At 37.1% G+C, this 16,999-nt stretch overlaps 1 protein-coding gene across 1 annotated transcript in view; it reads right to left on the bottom strand.

Moving 5' to 3' along the window:
- Positions 1-13,896, bottom strand: part of GNAT3 (G protein subunit alpha transducin 3) — a 46,080-nt gene extending 32,184 nt beyond the window's left edge. Inside the window, exons 1-2 of the mRNA XM_070425178.1 lie at positions 13,779-13,896; positions 422-464 (exon numbers count right to left, since the gene is read on the bottom strand). Coding sequence (XP_070281279.1) covers positions 422-464; positions 13,779-13,896 — 161 coding nt within the window. The remainder of the gene's footprint in view (positions 1-421; positions 465-13,778) is intronic.
- Between the last annotated feature and the right edge of the window lie 3,103 nt (positions 13,897-16,999).

Here is a 16,999-nt window from a genome sequence, read left to right as displayed (position 1 = left end):
AACAAGAATAAGAAATAAAATAAAATAAAAAATCAGGTGCCTATTCTTGTATATAATGATTTCTGGTACCAAGAATTAACCAATCAAGACGCTATGTTATTATGTGATGTAACCAATATGATGCAACTCTATAGTTATGGTTCATACAGGGCATTCACACTGGATAACTATTATGTTGGCTGTTGTTATTTTTATTATTATTATTTGACAATCTAAGGGAAAAGAGGTCAGTGCCCCTGACTAAATAGTCAAGTGTTGCATGTTTTTAAAATTCTTGTGGCACACCAGTGTGCCACAGCACACCTGTTGAAAGTCGCAGATTTAGATTATCAATCACATTTCCTAGAGGTATTTATTTTTAAAATGGCCAAATAGATGGACAGATATTAAATAGTAAACATTTATAATAGTACATACTTACTTCATTTGTTTGACAATAGTACTTTTTCCAGATTCTCCTGCTCCTGAAAAGAAAGATGGGAGTGTTATCAACTGATATATGTATGTCAAATTCATATACATATTAAAACCTGTGACATCACTATCTCATGGGTAAATCCTTAACAGACAGCTCTCCTATGTAAAAAGCAGGATAATTTTTCCATTAAGTCTTGAAAGGTATTAGGTGTCTACTTTCCAGGATAGCCGAAGGAAATGAAACCCACCTATATTGATGATAGATCCAAATATAGTTTGGTTTCAAGGTAGAATGTATATTCTAAAGCAAGAATTACATGTCATTAGAGGAAAAAATCCTATTATTATATTTGAACATATTTTAGAAAGATTATCTCTTGGCTTTGTACCTTAAAGAAATGGTCCAAACTTTATAGTTTCTAGATGACTCTCATTCTCCCAGAATGTCTCTGCATATATTCTATTGATGAAATAATAACAATAAAAACCACACAAAAAAAATCTAGGCAATAACTTTTTATTTCCAGAAAGCCTATTGTGATTGAAGAAGGGGCTCTTGTCTTCATCATCATATTTACGTTGCTACACAGGCACTTTCTCTTATGTTTAAAGAAAGGAAACAGAAGAGAAACAGTAAATGAATTAAAAGGCCTACAGAGAAGTTGTATTTTAAACAGTAAAATAAATGCAAGGGGACTCAAGAGGATTCATATAAGGATGATTAAAATTATTAACAATACTAGGGGCCTGGTGCATGAACTGTACACCAGTGGGGTCCCTCAGCCTGGCCTGCAGGATCGAGCCAAAACTGGCTCTCCAACATCCCCCGAGGGGTCCCGGATTGCAAGAGGGCACAGGCAGGGCTGAGGGAACCCCCCCGAGTGCACGAATTTTTGTGCACTGGCTTCTAGTCCTATATAATAAAGAGGTAATATGCAAATTGACCATCACTCCAACACACAAGATGGCTGCCACAAGATGGCCAACAGGGGAGGGCAGTTGGGGAGGGCAAGGCTGCAGGGGAGGTCAGTTGGGGGTGACGGGGCCAGCAGAAGAGGGCAGTTGGGGGGACCAGGCCTGAAAGGGAGGGCAGTTAGGGGCAATTGGGCCAGCAGGGGAGCAGTTAGGTGTCAATCAGGCTGGCAGGGGAGTGGTTAGGGGGTGATCAGGCTGGCAGGCAGAAGCAGTTAGGGGCAATCAGACAGGCGAGCGGTTAGGAGCCAGCAGTCTTAGATTGTGAGAGGGATGTCCCAGATTGGAGAGGGTGCAGGCTGGGTTGAGGGACACCGCCCGCAACCCCCTTCCCCCCCCCCCCCCCCGGGGAAGAATTTCGTACACTAGGCCTCTAGTATCCTATATAATAAAAAGGGTAATATGCAAATTGACCCTAACAGCAGAACAACTGGGAATGACTGGTCACTATGACACACACTGACCACCAGGGAGCAGATGCTCAATGCAGGAGCTGCCCCCTGGTGGTCAGTGCGCTCCCACAGGGGGAGCTCTGCTCAGCCACAAGCCAGGCTGACGGCTGCAGCACAGCAGTGGTGGCGGGAGCCTCTCCCGCCTCCTCAGCAGCGCTAAGGATGTCTGACGGCAGCTTAGGCCTGCTCCCCGCTGGCAAGTGGACATCCCCTGAGGGCTTCTGGGCTGCCCGAGGGATGTCTAATTGCCAGCTTAGGCCCGATCCCCCAGGGAGTGGGCCTAAGCCAGCAGGTGGTCTTCCCCCAAGGGGTCCCAGACTGTGAGAGGGCACAGGCCGGGCTGAGGGACCCCCCCAAGTGCACAAATTTTTGTGCACCAGGCTTCTAGTGTGTATATATATATATATATATGCCTAAGCAACCATTGTGACCGGTCGAACGAATGACCGGTAGACTGGTCACTATGACCATGCACTGAAAACCAGGGGGCAGATGCTCAATGCAGGAGCTGTTCCCCTGGTGGTCAGTGCGTTCCCACAGCCAACCTCCTGCAGCCGGCCAACCTCCCACAGTCCCTCCCCGCACCTGGCCCCAATAGGTCCCGATCACTAGTCAAGCCAAGGGACCCCACCTGTGCACGAATTCATGCTCCAGGCCTCTAGTTGGTTAATAAAATTATATGTTTCAACTTTGAAGAAACTCAGAGACTGAGAAAGAATGTCTAATTCCTGACCATTAAACACATTTTCTTAAATAATACTATAATATCTAGTATTTCTAAGTGAAATGAAAGTAATTTAGATCATTTTTATTTAAATAAATTTTCTATCCTGAGAATAAGAAAAAAAATTTATAAAATGATTTTCCAGAATTGTACTAGCATATGTGTTGCGGACTAATACATTATCAATTAAGAAACATTTTGAGCACATAAAATATTCTAAATAATCACAACCAAGTTTATTATATTCATTCTGCATGATGGACTGGTCAAAAATTTATTTTAACTTGGGGTAAAAGTGACTTTTTGACTGTGTCAGAATTAAAGTACATTCTGACTTGTCTTTCATACTTCATAAATATGGCCTATTAGTAATCGTACTGATGACACCTGGCAAGTTTCCAAAAGTATTTCGGAGGCTAAGTGGTTATTATCATAGAAGGATTCTTTATAACTTAGCTGGCCATTCATGATGTGATTTAGGTAAACTGAATAAATAAGCATTTTTAAAATAGCTTATAGTTTCTGTGTGAAACTATATATGACACATTAGTATTACCACTTGAAGACCTTACAAAAGGTCTTTGAATTATTCCTTGTTTTTTGCAGTGACTTCTATCTTCTAGATGAAGGTCCAGTATAGTAAACTACAGCACTAACAGAATAAAGTTCCTGAAGAAAAGTCAATTTGTCCAAAATTTTATTTATTATTTGAAACTCTATTGCAAAACTATTTCAGAAATAAATTATTGAGTCCCATTCTCAATGATTCTAGGTCTTAGTTCACAATAACTTTCCATTTTTTTAAAAATTAGATCATGTTACACTGCCAAATATAGATATAAAGACAATATGTTTGCACAGGCTGAGGGCATCCTGAAATAATTTCTTCCTTCCAAACTGTAGTCATTACTAAAATTATTTTCTGGGTCAAAGCGTACCAAGGGACTTTTAACAAAATGTGCATGTTTTTCTTTGAAGTAGATAATGTTTCAATTAATTAAACATCTAAGTTTATACTTAATTCATACATTAATATGCATAAATTATTTTATTCTTAGTAAGAATAACTTGGGAATTTTATTCCACATTTTTTATTTGCAAATACCAAAAACAATATTAAAGCTTTATAATATCTATACCTATAACTGTACTTCACTAAACACATTCAAGGCTTGATTGCTCATTTGATACAACTTGTTGAAACAGGAAAAATTCGAATAAACACATTGAATTCTTATCACGCATAAAATATTTTGTAGGGGGTCTTTAAAATCCCATAATGGTACAGTAGGAAGAAACCTTAAAAATCAGCCATCTATGCACATCTCATCATTCTGGCGTGAGAAAAAGGAAAAGGAGTCCTGTAGAGACCACGACACTCATCCAAAACCCCAGATCTATTTAAGACAAAGAAGCTATGTCAGCTGACTCCCATATTACTGCTATAATGTTGTTTTCTTTTTAGTATGTACTACTAATGTCAAGTCAAAATGATTTAAATGCATAAGTTATTATTATTATTATTTTTATTTTTAATTTTATTATTTTTTTTGGTGAGCCCTGACATAGAGATAACGCTGTGAAACTGTCACATGTGAAATAAACCTACCTGTAACTCATGGGACACTCATGGGCTTACAGTTTTAAGTTCAGAAAACACAGAGATTATTCTTTTAAAAATATTTTAGAAAATACTTTTATTCTTTTTGGGGGGAGGGAGAGTGAAGCAAGGGGAATAGGGAGATAAACATAGATCTGCTGCCTCCTTCATGCCCCCTACTGGGGATCCATTTGGGGATGTGCACTGACCTGGAATCAAACCAGAGACCTTTCAGTGAATCGGATGACACCCAACCAGCTGAGGACACTGGATGAGGCAGAGTTTATTCCTGTATTATTGTTATTAATTAATGTATTATTTTCCGCCAAAACTGGTTTGGCTCAGTGGATAGAGCGTCGGCCTGCGGACTGAAAGGTCCCAGGTTCGGTTCCAGTCAAGGGCATGTACCTTGGTTGCGGGCACATCCCCAGTGGGAGATGTACAGGAGGCGGCTGATCAATGTTTCTCTCCCATCAATGTTTCTAACTCTCTATCTCTCTCCCTTCCTCTCTGTAAAAAATCAATAAAATATATATTTTTAAAAAATGTATTATTTTCCATAGCAACAACTCTAAACCTACTTTTTGCAACATCCTATATTTTCCTAACACCCTGTTATAATCTCTCTTTCTGCACTTCTTGGCCCTCCATGCAGTCCTGGATTTTCCTTTTTTTTTTTTTTTTTGTTACAATAGAATCGTTCATATTGTTCATAATTTTATAGGCACTATTTGATGTGTACTCTTTAACAAATTCTGGTTTCCTCCATGCTATACTGTTATTTTGAGATTCAACACAAATGTTTATGTGAAAAGTTTATTTAATTCTGAATAGAATTAAATAAACTTTTTTTATTTAACTATGTTCTGTAAATAAACACTTTATCTATTGATCTGTCTGTGTTTTTTGTTATTTCCTGGTTTGGGGTATTATAAATAAATATTCTGGGAATATTTGCATTCAGTTCTCTATATAGACACATGTTTTACTTATCAAAATGTTGTGTGGATTAATGTTTTACATTTAAGATATGTGATACCATGAGCCAATATGGTCATTCCCTTTGCATTCCCTCTAACCCACAGTATATAAAAATTCCAGTTTTTCTGATACCCTGCAAGGACATACAATTGTTAACCTTTCAAATAGTAACCCTGGGAAATGCATATATTGTTAACTCACTTTCGTTGTAATTCCATCTACCTAAGAATTTTTTAAGGTGAACATTTTTTCATAAATGTCTTTGTAATGTCTTTATCAGCTTTGTTAAAATGTCTGCTGATAATCCTTTTCAAATTGTTTAAATAAGTTTATTATTCTAACTGAAAGATAACTATGCAGCATTTAAGACATATGCTTAAATTTCCCGCATTCCTCAGTGACTCCAATGAGTCTTTGCTGTTGGGGTCCAGCCCCAGCAGGTCCAGGGGCTCCCAAAGGTGTGGACGGAGTCGGCGAAGAATGAAGGACACGGAGACAAGCGTTCAGTTGATCAGCATAGCCAGGTTCTCTAGCCAGGTTCTTTCGCATAAATTATTTTAAATCAATATGAAAGCAGTGTACTTTCAGAGACATATTGGTATGCAGTGTCTGCTGTCATCTGTTTGAAGACTGTTGGTACCTAAGATTCTTAAGGTAGTCTTTTCTGAACCAACTTAATTTTTTTTCCACTCACTATTTCTCTTTCACATGGAACAATGACAAAATTATCTGTCTCTGCCATATGACAACCTTTCAGATATTCTAGACTGAGGGTAGAAAAATGAATAGAAAAATACTCATGTTTTTGAATTAAAGAAATATGAGCTTGCACTCATTTCTGACATTGACTGGGTGTCTTGATTATGTTTAATCTGAGAGTCAGTATCCTTTTGATAAAACCGGATTGTTAATATCTGCCTATTAGGGTTTGGGAAGATTAAATTAGAGATATAAAATACCCAGAACATACTTTAACATGTAGTGAGCTCTGAACATTTCCTTATATTTGAAGCAAGCTCCATTTTCTAATAAAATTTTCAAATATAAAATGTTCCATTCCTTTAATTTTTACTTGTAGAACATGATTTTTATAGCCCTTACCCTCTGAAACACACTCCATTGTCCTTTTGAAACACTGGTACTGAAATTTTTCTGTGGGTATCAGGAAATTTGTCAGCAGCACTGATGTTCTGATGTAGTAGGATAGGGATAGAACCTGGGTTTGCCTTGCTCATGATACTGTATTTAAATGGAACACTTTTCTTAATAGGGGCCATGATTAGTGTGTCTTCTTTATTTTTTTCTTTGTAGCTTTATCACATTGTTTACCAGACTCTTGTATTGAGTTTGTAGCAGTTAACTTTTTCTAATTTCTTTTTCACATCACCTCTTAGCAAAAAAATTCTCCCACATATTACATGGTATGATTGAATTTGAACCCAAATGAAAGACATCTTTTGATTCCACTTTGCTCATTTGGGCCAAATATTTCTGCTGATTGAGGATACCTGGAAATTTGACTTTGTATGTCACTCTGTTCTTCCAAACATTTACTCACTTGTGAAATACTGCCTTATCCACCTTCACCCAAATCCCTGAAAAAAGCATTGAAGAGAAGGTCAACGTCAGGAAGCTATGTAATTCCCATTAATCATCCTAAGTCCTTGTTCACTCGCTGTATGTAGTCAACAATGCTTAATGTTTCCCCCTGAGTATGATAGTTACTGAAGGTTTTTGTACATGTTGTTTATCTGGTTAGAGAAATTGCCTTCTATTTCTACTTTGATAAGAGTTTCTATTAAGAATTGATCAGACCGTGAAACCCCAGAGGACAGGTAGGGGAGGGTGGGGGTAAGGGGGAGAGATCAACCAAAGGACTTGTATGCATGCATATAAGCATAACCATTGGACACAGACACCAGGGGGGGTGAGGGCATAAGCAGGGATGGGGGGTGGGGGGACAAAGGGGAGATAAGGACACATATGTAATACCTTAATCAATAAAGAAAAAAAAGAGGGAAAAAAAGAATGGATGAAACACATTTATCGTGTGTGTGTGCATGCCCACACATTAAAATGTATGTGTGCATGTGTATTTCCTGATATAGTCATGTTGGGTTTTCTCCTTCAATTTGATAACATGGTAAGTTATATTAACGAATGTTCTAATAGTATTTTAACCAGTCGTTCTTGGGATAACTTCCCCCACCATCGCTATTTTAAAGATATTTTATTATGGAAGAAAAGGGGGTTCTGTACTAAGTAACCTCACAGGGTGATGATCTATACTAATAAAAGGGTAATATGCTAATTATACCGGACATCTTCCAGATGACCTTCCAGACAAAGCCACAGTGGAGGGGGCCGAGGCAAAAGCAGCTAGGGGCAATCTGGCTGGCAAGGGAGGGCAGTTAGGGGGTGATCATGCCAGCAGGGGAGGGCAGTTAGGGGGTGATCAGGCTGGCAGGCAGAGGCAGTTAGGGGCAATCAGGCAGGCAGGCAGGTGAGTGGTTGGGAGCCAGCAGTCCCGGATTGCGAGAGGGATGTCCAACTGCCGGTTTAGGCCTGAGAAGTCCCTGATTGGAGAGGGTGCCAGCCTGGCTGAAGAACCCCCGTCCCATGCATGAATTTCATGCACTGGGCATCTAGTCTAATAATAAATTCCTAACTGCGCAGGTCATGGTGAGTTGTTATGCTCTAATCAGATAACTTCTCTAGTAAAAGTTTTATTTTGCTTTAAGCAAGACCTGTCTATTGTTTCTATACATTATTTTATGTTAATACACCTTTAAAATAAGTAACCACCCTCTAAAAGTACATAATCTTGTTAACTATCCTGTAATCCAATCCCTACCTTGCTTTCTCCCACCTTCATGTAACATTGATTATGTTCCCTTCTTAATTTCAAATACATAAAATAAACTGCAAAGCTTATTCTCAGTATTTGAAATCTTTTTTTTTTTTAATCCTCACTCAAGGATATTTTTTCATTGATGTTTTTTAGAGAGAATTGAAGGGAGGAGGGGAGATAGAGAAACATCGATGTGTCTCACATTGATTGATTGCCTTCTGCACACACCTCAGACCTACATTGATTGGTTGCCTTCTGCACACACCTCAGACCTGCATCCATGGTATGTGCCCTGGACAGGAGTCGAACCCATGATCCTTCAGTTTGCGAGCTGACGCTCTATCCACTGAGCCAAACCAGCTAAAGCCTTTTTTTTTTTTTTTTTTTTTTTTTTTTTTTTTAGCATTTGCTTCCTGGCAATTGTCATCAGTTTTGGCTCAAATGAACTTCAATATAGTGTCCAATAATCTGTAACTGTCTGATGATTAAAATCAATGTAAATATTTTAATAAGTAATATTGTGGGTTGTTGTTTTTTTTTCAGTGAATCACATTAGTAAGCTTATGGTGTCAGATATATTTCTATTATGATTAGAATGTCTGACTATCTATTTCTGTGATATCTTAATAATGAGCATCATAACTGTAAAATACTTTATCAGTCAAACTAAGCATGTTTCATTTGTGATAAAGAATATTGTGGGTCTGTATTATCTTTACTTTCTAGTGAAGATTTAGTTGAATGCTTCCAATTTTATACTTGTTTTAAAAATATCTGATCATGCATGGATGGGCAAAAGTAGATTTACAGGTGTGCATGCTCACAACTGTAAACCTGCTGTTGCCACACTCTGTTTTCAAAACATAACATGAGCCTTTTTGGAGTTTGAAGTATTTTTAATAAGATATCATCTTTCTTATCTTATTAATATACCTTTAGGCTAAAAAATGAAGAAACTAAAATATGGAATTATGTGATTTTTTTCCCCCACACAGACCTATTTTAGATAGAAACGGGTTATAGGTAGATGGATACCAATTATATGCTTAAATCACTATGAACAACTTATAGAGATATTTTAGACTCTGATTCTGGTAATTTTTCATGCATTCATGCTGCCCTGTGCTAAACATGCTGTGCTAAGCAGGAATTCAGGGGAGAGTAAACGCAGACATGTTCTATGTTCTCATAGTTCTTAGAATTCAGGTACTAATTTAAAACTGACACAGTTAAAAATAAAAGCCTTTGTTCTCCTGTAAACTAATTTGTGATCTTAGAAACTAAATTACCTACCTGAGTTCTCATTTTCTTCTCTAACTAATCAAAATAATAATATCTATTTCATAGGGTTTTCTTTTATATTAAAAGCCATAACAGAAGCAGTGAGAAAAACAGAGAAATATGAGAACCATTTTATCAGAGATAGAGCTAAAACTAAATTTTGTGGCAAAGGATCAGGGAAAAAAAGGAGCTAAAGAAGATTGAGATATTGAGTTGAGATAATGGAAAAAATATATAATTGGGGAATACTTAAAAACAAATTTTGGGGATGAATGGGCAGCAAGATAACCTTAGAAAAGTCTTTTGAGATCTCTCAAAGTGCAATCAGGTCATTGATAAATAACAGAAATTTGCAAATATGGATCAAGAAACTGGACAAAAGAATAGATGTTAGAGTCATTCTTCCAGAAGTGATAGTTATGCCCCAATATGGGGTCCCCAAGAAAGAATACAAACTGAAAAATACTGAAGTCCAAAGATAAACCTTAGCCTTAAATGAAAATGAAATACTACTACTTTCTTAAAACTGGTGGGAGTAGATGATGAATCACTACCTTGTGCCTGGGTAACCACCTAGGCTGAGGTGGGAGGGAGGAGGTTCTGGATGACAGTGAAGCTGGGAATGCAGACACAGCTGCCTTATGGAGTATTTTAGCAGAAAAGTAGGAACAAGTAAAATAATTATTGGCCCAGGTAAAGTTGAAAATAGCAACTTGCCAGCCAGGAAACTGAAAATGATCTACCATTTTATTCTACAACACTTGGAAATGAAGGGAATTAGAAGTTTACCTGGGAGGGGTGTTAGATCAGCAGGAAGGGCTGAAAAGGTATTAAATAGCATCACTCTGAAGAAAGTTATTTGAAATAGTGTCATAGAACAATGGCAAATGGAGAGCCTTAGAGGGATCATGCAGGGTTGAAGTTATGATGTCAAGGTAGAAGATTAAGGGGACAGAGTATTTCAGAATTTTAAGAGGAACATAGCTAATATAGCTGACTTTGATTGTAGGGAAATATAATTAAATCAAAGATCTAATTCACAAATTGTGGAAAAGTATGAGAGAGAATCTATATATATAACAGCCAAGCTACCAGAATGATGGATCTACTGGAATGACCAGAACGACCAGTCACTATGACATGAACTGCGGCGGCCTATCCCCCTGGCTGGCCTGGCTCCCAATCAGCCTCCTGCCCCCAATAAGGAGCGTGGCCAGCCGGCCAACCACCTGCAGCCCCCCCTGGCCATCCCCGTCCCCAATTGGCCCCCCCATTGGGGGCGGGGCCGGCCGACCTCCTGTGGTCCCGGGGGTGGCTGACCTCCCGCATCCTCTCCCCCCACCAACTCAACCCAATCAGCCCCCATCAGGGCAGGCTGGCTGAACCCCACTTGTGCACGAATTCATGCACCGGGCCTCCAGCACAATATAAAATAATGGTCAGAGAGTGACATGTCCAGATATATTAAAGGGGGAACAGTTCTAAATAGCAAATTTATTCTATTTGAATATAAAACATTGAGGCTGAAATTAAACCCATGACTTCTACTTTGTTGGCTTCAGTATCTAATAAATAAAATGAATATCATTATACTTTGATGAGTCTCACCCTCAGTTTTATCTTGGATCCTATTTCTCTGGTTTCAAATTCTATTTGATATATTTATGAGTCAGTATTTGGAGAAAGCTTAAATAGGAGATGGGTTCTGAATTTAAGTCTAAAATCTTAAATGGAAGCATATTTTATTTTATGTAGAACATGGGGTCTCTACACAAGTAAAGGTTTCACTACCCGCCTTTTCTCCTAGAAGTTTGGAGGGGTGTAAAACTTTTTGTTAACTGCTCATGTTGTTATATGATTTAAAAGGTACATACTGTTCTTCAATCAATAGTTCAGAGTTTGAATGAAAAAGTAAATATAAAAATGTTCTGTGATATTAGTATATAAAGAGGTTCTATTAAATTATAGTTAACAAGAGTCATTTGTAGCGAGACAGGATATTTAATCTCATTAGCAAATATCATCATTTGGCTACATATGGAATACCTTCATAAGTGGTTTACATCTTGTATGTGAGAGACCTGTGAGTCAATGTTTAAACTATCCGGATTATTAGAGATAAATTAATCTAAAACAAACAACCAAATATGTGCAAAACATTTGCCTAAGTGCTTTTTGCCTGTTGGGGAAAAGGGACATTATAGAAAGCTATTAGATGCTGCCATCTGCCATTCTTTTTTTAAAAAATATTTTTATTGATTTCAGAGAGGAAGGGAGAGGGAGAAAAACATCAATGATGAGAGAGAATCACTGATTGGCTGCCTCCCACACAATCCCCCCTCCCCTCCCGTCCCTTTCCCCCTCACCCCCCGAGGATTGAGCCCTCAACCTGGGCGTGTGCCCTGACTAGGAATCAAACTGTGATCTCCTGGTTCATAATTCCATGCTCAACCACTGACCCACACTGACAGGGCCAAAATATACATTTTTGAATAAGTGCAACCCTCTGGAAATTTTGAAAATGTTCATTAACTTAGCAAATGTAAGCTCATTTAAACTAGATTCTTAAAAATCTTTAGACTTCATATAGGTTTATGTTTATAAGAGCCAGAAAATTGGAATGATGTTTTAAAATAATAAAACTCAGATGCCAGCATTGAAAAAATATAGTGTGGTATTGACAATATAAACACATAGAAAATTAAAGAAGTAAAGGTTTTAGACCTGAAGGAAAAAACCAACAACACTAACGATATTTATAGGACTGCTTGACTTTCCCTCTCACCTTTTATTTGCTTTTCCTATGTCCATATTACTTTCACTCTTGATCAAAGCCTCTTAGAATACTTTGGAGTTTTAGGGAAAGTATGTTTGCTGGTTTCATAAGAGCTGGCCCCAACATCCTTTAAGGTACCAACCTCTAGGTCAGTGGTTCTCAACCTTCCTAATGCCGCGACCCTTTAATGTTCCTCATGTGGTGGTGACCCCCAACCATAAAATTATTTTCGTTGCTACTTCATAACTGTAATTTTGCTACTGTTATGAACCGTAATGTAAATATCTGATATGCAGGGTATATTTAGGCGACCCCTGTGAAAGGGTCGTTCGACCCCCAAAGGGGTTGTGACCCACAGGTTGAGAACCGATGCTCTAGGTGGTTACTTGCAAGTGCTGTGGACAAGTGTGCAGCTACAGCACCTGTGCATGAAGGGAGAGAATATGTCCTTCCTTTGAGGAACAAGTGCTGGGAATCCCACAGCTGGTGTCTGAGACACTTGCCACTGGGAGCAAAAGGACACTTTAAAAAAAGTGAGACTATTATGCTAAGCAAAGTGTATCATTCAGTAAAAGCTAAAAACCATATCCTTTCACTCAGATGTGGAATATAAAACTGGAACTCATAGACAGACCACAGTATGGTGGTTACCAGAGGGAAGGGGGTGGAAGGGTAGTAAAGGATAAGGATAAAGGATATATGGTGATGGCAGCTGATTTGACTTTGGGTGGTGGGCACACAATGCAATATACAATTCAAGTATCATCGAAATGCATACTTGAAACCTATTAACCAATGTCACTCCAATAAATTTAATAAAGTATGAGGACATTTAGCGTGAAATGTCACAATTCTGAAATGAAGTCCTTTTGTGCATAACTAAGAGCAGGAGGAACATACATCTATGATTAAAATAAAGCTCTTGTTTTGTATCCTGTTATAGGTCTTTATTTTTATTTCAAAAACATATTTCTCTTCCAATGACCACTACAGGTGAATCTTTTAATGTTTAGAAAAATGTGTGGTTTATAGGTTATTTTCTATCTTTCAATTCATTGAAAATTTATTGAATTTATAGCTGTGGTAAAATATTGTGCTGAGTTTTGAGGGACTGAAAAGACAGAAGAGACCTAATTTCTTACTTCAATGAATATATAAGTATCCTTAAAGGATTTAAATGGAGTATTTTTCAGACAATGTCACAGTTTGGGTTCAGAAGCCTGAGTAATATTATTAATATAATTTTAAGTACCTTATCATTACTATTTAAATAACTTCAGACTAATTGGTTTTAGTAGCACAAGTAATTAAATAACATTAACTTGACTATCAAACAATGTATTTCTGTTCAAAGAAAATAACACAAACCTTTATAACTTGTAATTAAAGGATTGTTTCCGGTATTAAAAAACAGACATTGAGCTATGATAGGAAGCAATAAAATAATAAATGTATATGAGTTTTCTCTTAATTATAATAAATTGTATTATTGACAGAGAAATTGAGTCATCTAATATTTTCTCTCTACTTAATAAAAACATAATAAAATACTAAATAAAAATGAGTAAATATGTACAAAGTGCACATAAAGTCTATTTGTTTCCACATTTCCATAATAAATATCCCATAAGGCATTACACTTAAAATTAAACTTCAGGAAAGTAAATACAACACAATTGAAGAAAACATCAGGGGTCTGAAAGCAAAAGGAAGTAAAATATTACCTAATAGCAACAACTTTACAGTTCTTGCATCTCGCTCAGCATCTTCCTGAAGCTTTTTCTCCAGTTCTTTTGACCTTTTGGCTGACTCCTTACTCTCTGAACTAATACCGCTTCCCATCACGTCAGATTATTTGCTCAAACTTTTCCAGATGTAGAGCACAACTCTGGTTGGAATGTAGGTTGCAAGAGCAGTTCTCTGCTAAAGTACCCAACAGACCGTTCCCTCATGCTCAAAGATTCTACTTTGACTAAGGAGATGCTTTCTGAGCTGTCACCTGATCTAAGGGTGTCACCCGATCAAATTAAATGGCTATTTCTGGTTCATCTTTAAAAATCTGTCCATCTTCCTTAAACAATGGCATATGAATATGTAAAAAGTTGTCAAAATCTATATACTGAAGATAATATGCAATGAGCATTTCAAACAAAATATCTCACCCTAATAGGCCATCTTTATTACTGTGATTTTAAGTTCTGATAACTAAACAACAAGCTTGCATCTTATCTTTAGATATTTGAGTCTCCAAATTCTTCATAATTAATTTAATATTACTATCAGAATATTTATATTCAATCATCCAAATTTCTAGTCTCATTGTGATTAGATTATGATACAACATTGAGAATCTCAGTATCTGTTGATTAACTAGAAAACAACTTCAAAGATGAGAAAGATGTAGTTCTTATAGTTATACATATTATTGTACTGTTACATAGAATTCAACACACAGTGCTCTTAAATTATTGATTTTAGTCTCACAGGATGCATTTCCATAAATTGAGCTTTTACTGCTCCTGAGAAAGTCAATCCATCAACTTTAATTGAGGACCCACTTGGTGTTGACACTGAACTGTGTTCAATTTCAGTAGTACATTGACTCTTTGGGGCCATTAAGCAACAGCTGTTGTTCTGGAAGGACTTTTATTGATTTGGTATAAAGGGAATAAAAAAGCAACGTTCTTTGAAACAGTAGGTAATTTGATTCTTCCTGAAAAAGAAGAGTAAATACATCTAAATATGTTCCATGCTTTTCAACTACCATCATAGGTACCATGTACTTCTTGAAGACCTACAAGCTTGGGGACAGAGATTATGCTGTATAATTTTTTTGTTTTGTTTATTTGAAGCATAAAGTTCTTGTTAGGTATTCAATCAATATTTTCCTTAGAAACAGACATGGCTACCTGTGCCAGCAAATTATTCAATGTACATTTTGGGATCTGTGAATGTGCCTAACCAGAAAATGCTAGAATATAGTTAGTCCATCAACGTGTCAGTGCTGTTCTTCTTGTGGATCATGTGCAAAGTTTGAACAGGTGGGTTTTTGCATATTCATACAAGAAGGAAATAGGCTGCCAAATTAAATACATATCCCTGCTTTGTTTACTTTTTCACAAAAATATTAAGTTGCAGATACATAAGCATAGTCAAAACTTTCTGAATTTTATCCCTACAAAGCCATGTTATGATAGTACAAAGCTGTGGAAAGGTCGGTATGCAAGGATTTGTGTAAATCATGTAGCATTGCTTTTACAATGCAAAGGGCCTGCTCCTGAGGGACATGATTTGCACTGACTAGTTTATTTATACTCACTCATGAACAGAGTTTACTCTGATAGCAACACAGAACACAAACATTGGAATAAATCTCTTTTCGCCTATTGTTCTTATATCAAGATTGAATACACGTAGTACCCTGAGTACACAAGATTCTTGGATGTTCCATAGCAATTATGAACTGTCTAGTCTAGATACTTCCTATAATTTTATTTCAAATAAATATACCCCATAGCTTTTTGATGGGGACATACCCTGGTTTTGAAAGGGTATGGGTTTCACTAAGTCTTCTAAGAGAGTTATTGGCTAAAACTGACCAACTTTTTCAGGAGTAGAAGTGTATGTTTTCTTCATCATATAAAATTATGAATTTCCACTTTTTGGTGTATCCCAGAATCTTTCATCATTAACATTATGTGATTATGATGTGATTTTTTTCATCAGTGACTAAAAATTCTTGACAAAAATATCAAGATGCGTCTATATTTAGGGGAGGGAGTTTGGGTGAACCAGAGAGGAAAGGAAGGTTCTTTCCTCAGCCCTCTCCCCCTGGGTGCCTGGGACACAGCTTCACTAATAAGCTGGAGTTTTTAGTCCATGTTGCTTCACTTAGGATTACAGCTTTCTGGAATTAAGAAAATGAGGAAAGTAAAATAATAAATTCCACTAGAGTGGTGACAATATCTTATTAACTTGGATGTCCTCCAGATTATTTTGCACAGTGCTAGTCATAGGAAATGTTAAAAAAAAATGATTTCTTGCTAATCATTGATAGAGACTTAGGGTCTCTTTTTCTTGTGCTATGCTGAGGTGACAGTACGGTTAGGGATTCTTCCCAAGGTTCAATGCCATAATTGGTCTCTTGCAATACCCTAGAAATTTTAGAGTTATTTAAAAATTTCAGTGAAGATCTCCAATGTTAGTCTGAAATAATGTCAATAAATACAATTACAACTGTTAGCCCAACATTTACACTTTTTTTTATCAGCCTTAAAAATAACACCAGCACATTCCCTTTCTATCTTTAAATCTTGTTCCATAATGAGGAAAATTTGATAGGAGATGACAATAGGAAATTAGATGCTTTTTATTCAGGGAAACATATGGCCATAAATTTTATTTTAGAAGATAAGCAACTATCACAGACACTGTCATGTTAGAGTTACACATATTAACCAGCTAAAAGAGATAGATTGCCCTGTGTGCATACATGTGCTCACACACAACCTTGGATGCACAACCCACGCACACACCCACGGAAAGCAGGAGACATTATGTTGGAACGTCGTGATTTTTTTAGAATAATTATTGAAAATGACTTCTAAGCACCTTGTTGGGTTTTCTTTTTAAAATCACAGCAGCACCTGATTTGGAATATCTTCTTTTGGTACCAGGCTGTGCAAGAAAGAAAAATGGACTTAAAGTAAAATACAGAGAATGAGCCCTCAGCGCTAAAGGTCACTGAAAACCACAAGCCTGGTGGCATGAGTAATACGTCCTCTTGCTATTTTGGGTCACGGTCTCTGTGGAACCTTCAGAAGAAGACACTAGCTTTTGAAAACGTTGAGTAATCACTATTTTAAATGTATTACTCAATAGCTAGCTTGCAGTGACATGCAATTATTTCCCATCTGCTTTTAATATGGAGATTTTAACCCATGCT

This window comes from Myotis yumanensis, unplaced genomic scaffold, assembly GCF_028538775.1.
Source record: "Myotis yumanensis isolate MYYU_CA2020_CCGP unplaced genomic scaffold, mMyoYum1.0.hap1 SCAF_9, whole genome shotgun sequence".
In the NCBI taxonomy this organism is placed as follows: domain Eukaryota; kingdom Metazoa; phylum Chordata; class Mammalia; order Chiroptera; family Vespertilionidae; genus Myotis; species Myotis yumanensis.
Note: the sequence above shows the minus strand (reverse complement) of the source record. Positions and strands in the feature narration are given on the sequence as shown.